The following is a 12,289-nucleotide window of genomic DNA, read 5'->3' as shown; positions in this document are numbered from 1 at the left end:
TTCACACTCTTACAAAACAAGGCTGTTTTGATAATTGAATGAGCTGGTTATGTGGAAGTGGCTCCCCTTCTCAGTTTAAGTTGAGATGAGCTGCCGGCACAGTTAGCTCTCCCTCCTAAAGAAGCAATGCTTTCTCCTGGACGTTTGGTCTGAATGATAGAGGATCAAGTGTTGATCCCAATGGAATCAAACAACTTTACTCAGTCAGTTATAATTAAAAGGAGACATTACTACATTAATTATTGAAAATATTTGGAAAGTAGTTGTTCGACTAAGATATAGCTCTCATTTTTGAAAGAAGGAAACATATAGTCACGTGCCTGGAAAGCTCATAGTTAAACTTTGAGAGCAAATATGCTACGCACGCAGGTTAATGGATACTTACCAACTCCAGACATTTCGGGAACACTGGCTGTGTACAAGTCTTTTGTGAATTTTGGTTCATTGTCATTGATATCGTGGATTTTAATGATAAACTCAGATTCTGGTTCAACTTGCCTCCCCGTCTTTCTGTCTATAGCCTTCGCGCGGAGAATGTACAGGGATTTTTCTTCTCTGTCTAATTTCTTTGCAGCATGAATGTCTCCTGTATTTTCATCTATAACAAAGAGATTACCAGCCCCATCTCCTGTCAAAATGTATTTCAAATTCCCATCTCCTTTATCTTGGTCAGTGTGAAGCTTCAAAGAAATAGAAAAGAACAATTCTGTAAATACATGGGTAGTTCTAACAATGAAAACAATTTGATATGTTAATTTCCACCCACATCATAACTATGTCAGTGATGATTGGAACAAGTATTTCAGATCAAAGAGAAACTGAGTATTTCATATTTTTTACTCTTAAAATATTAAATACATATAGTTACTCACCATGAGATAATGAGCTTAGAATAAATGATACCCGGGTTGTTTTAAAACATAGAGGTCAAAATACGCCATTGAATAGAATATTACCAGAATTTAAACCTCTATTATAATACAAAGAAGAAAAATTAATTCAACTCATTTTGTGTTTGAAATATCAACTTAATTACATTTCAAATAATTAAAATCAAGGTGAAACATGAGGCCTTTGTAACTCATTATAATGTTTGCTGTGGAAGTAATATTTTATTTTAACTTGTGTTGTCTCCTGTCCATATAGGTCTATGAAAACCTTGCCTCTGTATTTATGGAATCCACCCAGAAAGTGGATGACTTTTTAAATGTTACATGATATTTCACTGTGATGTTAAGGAAGCTCTTTTTCTATTACCATGTTCTGATTGTGAGAAACTATGTTCTTTATAAATATTTTAAACACCAAATGATATAAATCAAGTGCCTAAATGTCTGTTAATATATAATATCTTAATAAAAATAAATTGGTTTAATTATTATTTATCTTATAAAGAAAACTTCTCAAAAAATCTTATGATTGGATTGCATTCATTTGGGAAAAAGGCCTAAATGACCTTAGTATGAACATCAAATACCACAATAATAATGATGATGAACTGTAAACTGTAACGGACCATTAGCTCTGTCGAGACTAGGTCCTTGGGATATGTACCAAACATTTGTTAAAATTTTAAAAATTGTATAATTAACTAAAAAGTTCCCTTTTAGATTTTATTATGCTGTTATATTCTGATTCTATCTTATTATATAATTATGTTCTGGGTTTGTAAACTTAGATGTGAATCATCAACTAAATATTTTAGTTAGGCATTTTAAATAGTATTTTTTTTTATTTTTTTTATTTTTTTTTATTAATTTATTCTTGTTACATCTCAATGTTTGTCCCATCCCTTGTATCCTCCCATTCTCCCCCCCCCATTTTCCCATTATTCCCCTCCCCTATGACTGTTCCTGAGGGGGATTACGTCCCCCTATATATTCTCATAGGGTATCAAGTCTCTTCTTTTAACCAAACCTCATAAAAATAATTTTGAAGATACATACACTAGTAGTAATCACTTAAGTTTTATTTTTTCTTTCCATTTTAGGTAACCTGGACTTTTAATGTTTCATGAGAAAATTGTACTAATTTTATGTAATGGAAGCAAAATGAAATGAGGTTCCATATATACAATTTAAAATAGATATTTGCTCCACTTTTCTCATGTGGTTATTAAAAGAAGAATAAAATACGAGAAATCTGTTGGGTTTTCCACAATGTCAGATACATTTTAACACTGAGAGCCTAGAAACAAGGCTATGGAGTCATGTGGTGGGGTAAAGAACAGGTTCATCATTTCAAAGACATCTATCTAACGCTTGTGTTATAGAAGTTATTCACAAGCAGCTAGAATAAATAAGAGAGAGAAGTCTAAATCAGGGCGATATATTCAACAAAAGCATTAAATATACAAACATGGAATAAAAATACTTTCGGTTTATCCATTCTTCCCCATAATGTCTATTGTGTTGAAAAAACAATTATCCCACTATACTACTCTCTGATATTTTGTATTTCAAAAATAATCTTGTTCTGGTATTTTGACATATCAAAATATGCAAAAAAATCTAGAATATAATTATACATCTATTTTTAAATGTTATATTTTGTCACATTTTCTACTTTGCTAAATATCTAGAAATTTAGACAAATATTTAGACTTCCTTTGGAACGACAGTACTACATTATTACTTTAATGATTTAATGATACCTCCTATAATATTAAAAATATTAAATATTAAAATTAGAAAAATTAAGGGCAAATAAAAATATAATAATCATGGGATTATGTATTCAAAACACAGGTTTTTATTTAATTTTGTTTAAGTATTTCAGCATAAATGCTTGAAGAAAATATTGTAGCTTTTTAATTCTGTGCTTATGTAGATACTTCAGCTATAAAATGAAATCTGCACATGTATATTATTATACACATGCAATTGTGTATGTATGTATGTATGTATGTATGTATGTATGTACGTATGTATGTGTATATTCCTATCTGTGTGTATGTGTGTTTTTGTGTGTTAAAAATTTATTGTAGTTACTCATGATGGACAATATTTGTAATCTTAGCATTGTAAACTAAGGCAGTTAATTAGTGTATTGGAGAACATTCTGGAGTACCTAGTGAAAACTTGTCAATGAGAAAATATATACTAACCAACATGTCTTGTCCACTTAAATCATGGGCCAAGATTAATTCTTTTCACTTAAGTTGTAACAAGAAAAGTAAGCCAATACAGTCAGCAACAAAGTCTTACTCAATAAACTCATGAAGAAAGTTGACATGGCTCCAAGGGAAGGGGCTTTGCCAGTGTTCAGCAGCACAAGAACCAGTGTACCAAAATTAGATTACCTGCTGAAACTTGTGCTTAATATTAATACATCAATAAACCACCAGTACGTCAAATTGGAAAGATGTATTTCATGAATGACTCATTTAGGTACAGATTTTTCATTCATTCATTCATTCATTCATTCATTCATTCAAACACAGTTTGATAAATATGTTCATTGGTAAATAAGGGAAACACAGCATATATTACATGTCACAGTAACTTTCCTCACCCCTACAAGATATTAAATCATAGACAGTGTCCTTGAAACTCAGCCCTATTCCATTTTTTTTCTTAAATCCTGCAGCTTCAAGATGATGAAGAAATGGCTAAACCAGGATGTACCCTTCTGAAATGATCATCAGAATTATTCAATTCCAATATGAGTCATCACTGCAGTGTATGAATAAAATGTTTTTATACATAAAAACCGCGTTGTAAAACACAGCAATTCAAAAAAAGTTTTAAGATTATGAAAGGGCATTGTATCATGTGCAATGTTATGCACATATTTGTTCCACAATGTAAAAAGGATAAAGATATCATAAGTACTTATTCCATGAAGTAATAATTAGCTTCAATAACATAACTAGGTGAAGAACATGGGGTAAGAGGGAGTTGGAATAAAAAAAGTATACAACAATATGAAACCCCATTTTTATAGACAAATATATAAACACATTCAAAGACTGTTAGGAAGTCAAATGACAGCTCCACGAATGGGGTATGTTATCACCAGGTGGGATTTATTCCAGCTATTCAAGACTTTTTGATCATCAACAACATAAAGCAAATCAACCTGTGGCTTTCAAAAAAGAGATGGTGGTGCGAAAATATAGACTTGAAGAACCTTTGAAAATTTCCATTACTGGGTGATGACTCAACTAACTAGGAAAAACTTGGTATTCCCTTTAAATCACACACACAAAAAAAATGGTCGTTCAAAAATAGATAAGCCTAAACTTAATAAACATCTAAATATCTCAACTACAAAGATCAAAAAAGCAAGCAATAATATCACATCTGTGGAATGTGCATTTAAAATCCCGTGCAGTATAATAATAAGAAACAACAAAAGTTGCAAGGTATACTAACTGAAAATGAAGACAGTAAAACTGCCTTTATGTGCCAATAATAAGGGAGTTTATGCAGAATGTATCTCCAAATTTTTCATAATAAAAATTAGTTTCCATAAACTAATTAATGTAGCCAGTAAAGATTGTATAACATAAGGTTAGCATTTAAATATAAAACACAAAGTGTTTGCTTTGACAATAAAAATGAATTTTTTTTTTTACATTGTTCCTGTGTTTTCCTAAGATAGGGTCTACATGCATGCACCTCCTGAGTTCTGGATTATAGGCATGTGCCATCACTCCCTGGTTTACGTAAAGATAGTGATCTAATCAATCTACTGCCTCATTTAGGCTACCAAGCCCTATACCATCTACTATTTCCGTCTGCACTAATCAAAATTACAATTATAATAATCATTATCATAATGATATTACATGTGTATTGTTATTATTATTATTAGTATTTATTAGTATTAGTATTAATTTTTCCATCAGCACCACAAATGAAGTATTTTGGTAAAACATAACAAAATTTGTACAAACTTTTCATGAAAAAGCCTACAAAAATGATTTAATAAGTGATAGAAAAGTCAAATAAATGATGGGTGATGTCAAGCTTATAAAGAGAATAATTGAGGACTATGAAATTTTCAATCTTAACCTTTAGTATATCATCAAAGCAGGAGCAAGTTTATTTTGTACCTTCAACAAAATTATCTCTATGTTTGCACAAAATGGTAATAAATATAAGTATCATGGAAGAAAACAGAATACTGTAGTCCAAGTAGTTTGACAACTTAGAAAGTGTATGCAGTTCAATAGAACAGAATAAATAACGAAAATTTGTCCAAATAAGACACTAAAATAATCTTCCACAGATAAGGAAGCCTAGAAATCACTGATTGACACAGGACAGGTGGAAGCAGTAACCAACACATGAATTCACAGAACTTACACAAAAACTAACACACATGAAAATAAACATCTTAGCTCTAAGTACAAAATTGAACTAAGAAAAGCAAGTGTAGGAAGGAGAGAATGAATTGCTACCATAATAATTTAAATTCTTTGAATAAAACTCAAAAAAGGAGAAAGTATATGAGGATAATTAACTAAAGGAAAATACCATCTTTCTTAATTTATGTGAAAAAAAATTAATATGAAAACAATTTTGACCAAAAAAAAGTGATGTGTCCCATAAGAAAATCATTCCTAAATTTATGTGTGCTTTGGAGAAAATGGCCTACAGTTACAACATTCAGTTACAGCAAAAATAGTTAATCTTAAGGTATACAGATCAATAATAATAATAATCTATGATACTAAAACTAAACATAGAAAACATTTAATGAAATATATTGAACTATAGAGACAAGTTATTCTGAAGTTGTCTTGCAACTCCTGCTTTAAAAACTTGGATTCAGGGCTGGAGTGATGGCTCAGAGGTTAAGAGCACTGACTGCTCTTCCAGATGTTCTGAGTTCAATTCCCAGCCATCACTTGGTGGCTTACAATCATCTGTAATGTAACCTGATGCCCTGTTCTGTTCTGCATGTATACATACAAGCTTAATAAATAAATGTAAAAAGAAAAGAAAAATCAAATAAATAAATTGATAGATAAATTAATTGTTAAAAAAACTTGGGTACAAATGCAGAAGTTATTTACTAAAATGATAATACCCTTAAAGACAGTGTAAAATTATTAATGTAGAATACTTATAGAAGATATTATATGATACTTCCTAATTCACTTTATATTTTATCATTTCACTTACAAGATTAAAAATATCATTATCCAGACTTCATAAAAATTAAAGACAGCTACTTTGTCAAAACATTATTAATATTTAAATGAAAGCCACATACTGGAAAATTATTTGCAAAATATTTATCTATAATAAATGTAGCAAACTTTATGAAAATAATTAGTTCTATTGTAAAATGACTCATCTTTTTTTTTAATAAAAAGACATTCAGACATAATATACAACTGCATTTCTAGCACACATGAGACTGAAATACAGGAAGTAATTATTAAAATCATATGAACAGTTTCCCAGTCATACGTTAGCAGATAACCTAAAAAAACAACATGGAACTAATGTCAACAATTTATAACACAGGAAGCTAAGTGCAAAGTGTATGTTGTAAAAACCAAATGGAAACTCTGCTCATTCTTCAGTTTTCTTCTGAAAATCTTAAACTGCTCTAAAATTACAGACAAAATAAAAAGACATTATGAAACATCTATGGAGAGAAAGTAAAACTGTTTAGAAAGTTTTAAAATTATTTATATATTATTGAAATCATTATGTAAGAAATTTAACCAGTACAGAATAATCATATATTTCACCATAGACAGTTGGAGAATCAATAAGTATTCCAGGCATATTCAGCGGCTTGATTCTTTAGCAAAATATAGATGGGAAGTTCATTAGATAATACTACACACATTTCTTAAATTAGATTAAATTAAAAATTAAATTGAACAAGCTAATAGAAATATGAAACAGTAATTCAACATGTTACTTTTCAGACATACTTTGAGAAATACTTTGGATAAAATAATAACAATTTTTATTTAATGGGTTTAGTAAGCATTTTGTAGGCAAAAAAGCAGATACGTAAACCACTGGAGTAAAGCAGAGATCCTAGAAAAGAAATGCATGTTAAAATCACCTATTTATTCTTACAAATATAAAAAATCCACACGTAAAACGTGGAAGAAACAAAAACTTAAGGACGAAGCTACATCTCTATCGGTCATATCATGTAGTAATTGATTCAAAACGTAACAAAGACATTAGTATAAAACCTAAAAGTATGAGATAGCAGGAGAAAACCAAACCCTAAATAATATGAAAATGCAGGCATCAGCAAACATTTATTGAAAATTATTCCAATAACTCCGTAGCTGAACAAAAAATGAGATTGTATGAGACACAGTAGGAAATGAATATCTACACTATATAAAACCTGAAAAAAAAATCAATCACTCCAAATTTTCCAATGAATAAGTAATCTAGTAAATTCAATAGGTAAGGAAACACACAGAAATCCAACAGTTTTGGAAAACGTTCACGTCCTTATCATTCAAGATTTAAACTTATAAAACTGGCTATCATGAAGAACCAAGTGGCAACACAAACTGTTGAGAATGCATGAGAAACAAATCCTAAAACATGCTGTTGGAAATATACACTAATGAAGGCACTACGTAAATCAGTATGCAGTAATCACAGAACCAAATAGAGACTTTCCAAAGAGTCGGTCACATTTTACAAAGACACTTGCACATCATATTTATTACATAATGTAGGACCACAATAAAGAACCAGACTTGAAGCTTATAAAAAATGAATGGATATTAGGAAATGCATTGATTTATACAAAATAAAATTGTACTAACCAGTAAAGAAGACAAAAGTTCTATCATTTTCAGAAAATGGGCCAATTATAGGTTGTCATTTAAGTGAAATCAGTTTGACACAGGAAGACAAATATTTTATTTATTCTCCTATAATTATAACTAGATTTGAATATACACACATACAATATTTGTATATGTCATAAATATATGACATAACTACATAGTCTAAGAAGTTCGAGTGAAATAGTCCAAAAGGAGGAGCGAGCAACAAGAAACTGTAATGACTGAAGCAACATAAATATCACATATTTTATCTTAAATGAATTCTAGGTGTAGTTATTAATTATATATATATTATTTATGTGAATTGTGCTATGAAATAGAGGTTGAGACAATCAGCATGAAGGATGGAGGAGAAAAGTGAGCTATTAGAAGAAAATAATCTGTACCACTATAAAGGTGGTTACTAGGCATACATAAAAATGTACAATGACCACATATGAATCAAGACATCAGAAGGCAACTCACTAAATAATTAAAGGCTTACAGTTGCTATTTAAGATAGGAATTGTAAAGAATATACAATTCTAATTCTCATAAAGATTATCAAAAGATCAAAAAGTGTCAACTAATTGCTTCCAAATATAGTCATAAGATATTAATAATTTTGGAATGCATGAATAGAGCAGTAAACCATAGTGAATGTGTGAATTTGCTTTTAATTTGTACCAAATATATGTCCATAATTAATCAGATAATTACATATACATATTTGTAACAGTTATCACAATGCAGACTATTTTATCATTACATACATAATGTAACTTAAATTATATCTCTACTATTTTCATTTATCCTGTTTTAATAAAAATAATAGTAACATGTTTCCTTATTATGGATGAATCATATATATGAGTCTATAAAATATGCTTGCTTAGGCTGGATGGCACAAAGCACAGGTCAATAGGTAAATTCATGTTTTTGAAAGTCAAATATCAGATCTTTTGTTGACATGAATGAGTACAAATGTGTGTCTTAAAATTTTGTTTTTAATACAATGTGAAAATGCACATTATTTTGAGTTCCAATTTTATACTTATCATGCAATGTGAAAAAGACACTTGCCAAAAAAATTAATTTGTTAAGGTATATTCGATGTTTTTAATCTGTATTCTCTTCCATGCCAAAATACCAGCAGCCTATATTAGTAGTTTATATGTAGCTTGCTATTAAAAAAAAAAAAAAAAAAAAAACACTAACTGAGACTATACATAGCCACACGAGATATTTAAAGAAAAAAGAGGGCAACAACAAAATTATTAAAGCTAACATTAATGCAGTCTGCGAAGGTGGTAGAAATGTGTCATCATTCTATCTGTACTTTACATGTATTGAGTCAATATCCACTGGAGTCTCATTAGTGAAACAAACATGGTGCAGAGCCATTGTCTACTGGGATGTTACCTAAGAAGAGTCTCACAGTAGCCAAATAGGAATGTATGGTAGAAATGAAGAAAAATGTGAAAACAAGTATCAGGAAAATTGCTAGAGATACTTCATTTGTTTTAATAATATGAGATAGTTTAGTAAACATGATTCAGAAAGAAAAGAGGCCCAACTTTCTAACTCTCATATTGATGAAATAAAAATATACATGCATAACCAAGTTGGGCAGGTGTAACAGTTTCAGAAGAAAGAATTTGTGTTTAGCAAAGACTATGTTCTTACTAAATACTCATCGTTTGAACAAGTTAATAGGTGTCCTCAAAAGCAAACCTAGAATTTTATACTAGCCACTTTCCCCTAGTCTTAAAAATAACTTCAGATTCTCCAACTACAAACAAGGAGTGATGCTGCAACATTGTGTTGTCATGGAGCACTCAAGCCTGACATTAACAGGGAGGAATGGTCTTCCCCTTTGGCTCTGTAAAGATACTCATGTTCATGATGCAAAGTTGGATTAGTTTGATGTAGTGAATATTTGAAAATGTATTGTTAGCATTTTTACTGTTTTAAAATATTTTAAGTATATCTGTATAGGCCTCTGTTATTTAATGTGCATCACCACCAGGAGTCATCAGAATATCACATCTCCTAGAACTGCAGTTACAGGTGGCCTTCATCTGTCAGGTGAGTGCTGGGAACAAAAGCCAGTCCACTTTAAGAGCAACTTGAGCTCTATAAGAACTTAAACCATAGCTCTATCCCCCAGCAAAGGCTTTTAAGTCAGCAAAAGGCAACTCTCCTCAATAGACAACATCCTTAGTCCTTTATGCCATAAAGCACAACATATGTATGTATGTTGCATATACATGTATAATATAAATATACATATATAATGTAGACAATTATATGTATGCATTTATATAATATATACATGTACATATATGCATATATATTTTTAAATTTTCTTTCTATCCTGCATGTGTGCATGTGTTTGTGTGTGTGTGTGACTTAATAAGGGAATATGTAAGTCAATCTACACATAGGACAACATTTGGAAGCCTGCACTCTTGGTTTGAACATCAGGCTTGCGAAGCCATAATTTTTACCATCAGACATCTCCCATGTTCTTAACACTGTTTTAAACAAGCCTTATTAGATAAGACTACTACTGAACATACTTCTACAAGAACTATGGAAAGATACTACTGTAAAATAAATGAAACAAATCAACACTACATAAGAAGAGGTTAAGTGGAATTGCCCCATGATGGAGCAATACTTTTCTTAGCTGCCCTACAGAACTTCAAGGTGAAATTTTACTACTGAAAAGACCATACACATGAATGATGGCACATGCAGACAGCAAGCCGATATTGACCAGAACCCTCACTTTTAGTGGCTAGTTTGATAGTACTGAAGATACTATGTACACTATCAGAAGATTAAAGGAATCACCGGTCTTACTCACTTCTATATCTTATAAGCTATACAAACTACTGGGCTGCAAAGATATACCCACCAATAGTGGGATGACCATCACAGACCAACCAACCTCTTTCATATTTGATTAAATCCTGCTGTAGAACATGAAATCCATACCTAGCAACATTACCAGGCTATGAACCTGTGGCTAGATGTATCACAAACTCTAGGTTAGAATCTATTGCTATTATTATGCTTTTTGGAAATGATAATAAACTTACTATGATTTTTAATTTGTTTTTAGAAGTCTTAAAGAACTCAAGAAATTAAACACCACCAAACCAAATAACCCAGTTGAGAAATGGGGCTTGGAACTAAACAGAGAATTCTCAACAGAGGAGTATCAAATGGCTGAGAAACACTTAAAGAAATGCTCAACCTCCTTAGTCATCAGGGAAATGCAAATCAAAACAACTCTGAGATTTCATCTTACACCCATCAGAATGGCTAAGATCAAAAACTCAAGCGACACCACATGTTGGCGAGGATGTGGGGAGAGAGGAACACTCCTTCATTGCTGGTGGGAATGCAAACTAGTACAGCCACTTTGGAAGTCTATCTAGTGCTATCTCAGAAAAATGGGACTAGGGCTTCCTCAAGACCCAGCTATTCCACTCCTTGGAATATACCCAGAAGATGCTCCAGCACACAACAAGAAAATTTGCTCAACCATGTTCATAGCAGCCTTATTCATAATAGCCAGAACACAGAAACAGCCTAAGTGTCCCTCAGTAGAAGAGTGGATAAAGAAACTGTGGTACATATACACTATGGAATACTACTCAGCTATTAAAAACAAGGAATTCCTGAAATTTGTGGATAAGTGGATTGAGCTAGAAATGATCATAATGAGTGAGTTAACCCAGAAGCAGAAAGACTCAAATGGTATATACTCACTTATATCTGCATACTAGCCCAAGGGGCATGCCCCACGAAAGCCTTCACTTACCAGGAAACTGGGACAGAGGGGAGGGCATCCTATTGGGACTCTAAATGAGAGAAGCATGGGAGAATAGCAAAATAAAAGGATACAGAGGGTCCTAGAAATCTACAAGTAAAACAATATGGTAGGCAGATTTGGGCCCAGGGGTCCCACTCAAACTAAGGCACCAGCCAAGGACAATACAGGAGGTAAACTTTAAACCCCTTCCCAGATCTAGCCAATGGTCAGAATATTCTCCACAGTTGAGTGGAGAGTGTGATACGACTTTCTCACGTACTCTGGTGCCTCACATTTGACCATGTCCCCTGGAAGGGGAGACCTGGTGGCACTCAGAGGAAGGACAGCAAGTAGCCAAGAAGAGACTTGATACCCTATGAGAATATACAGGGGGACGTAATCCCCCTCAGGAACAGTCATAGGGGAGGGGAATAATGGGAAAATGGGGGGGTGGGAGGGAGGAATGGGAGGATACAAGGGATGGGATAAACATTGAGATGTAACAAGAATAAATTAATAAAAAAAAATTAAAAATAAAATAAAATAAAATACATCGCTGCAAAAATAAAAAAATAAAAAAAAATAAATAAACTCTCCCCTCATTCTGTAGTCTTATGGAAATTGCTTCCAAGTACTCACAGTTTAGCAAAGGTGTGATGTTTGCCTGAAAAGCTATATTGTAACACAAAGTC

At 31.9% G+C, this 12,289-nt stretch overlaps 1 protein-coding gene across 1 annotated transcript in view; it reads right to left on the bottom strand.

The window, feature by feature from the left end:
* Positions 1 to 12,289, bottom strand: part of Cdh9 (cadherin 9) — a 72,475-nt gene that overhangs the window by 32,525 nt on the left and 27,661 nt on the right. The window contains exon 2 of the mRNA XM_051150991.1: positions 386 to 680. Coding sequence (XP_051006948.1) covers positions 386 to 680 — 295 coding nt within the window. The remainder of the gene's footprint in view (positions 1 to 385; positions 681 to 12,289) is intronic.

Source organism: Acomys russatus, chromosome 9, assembly GCF_903995435.1.
Source record: "Acomys russatus chromosome 9, mAcoRus1.1, whole genome shotgun sequence".
Taxonomy (NCBI): Eukaryota; Metazoa; Chordata; class Mammalia; order Rodentia; family Muridae; genus Acomys; species Acomys russatus.
This window is presented reverse-complemented; position numbering and strand designations above follow the sequence as displayed.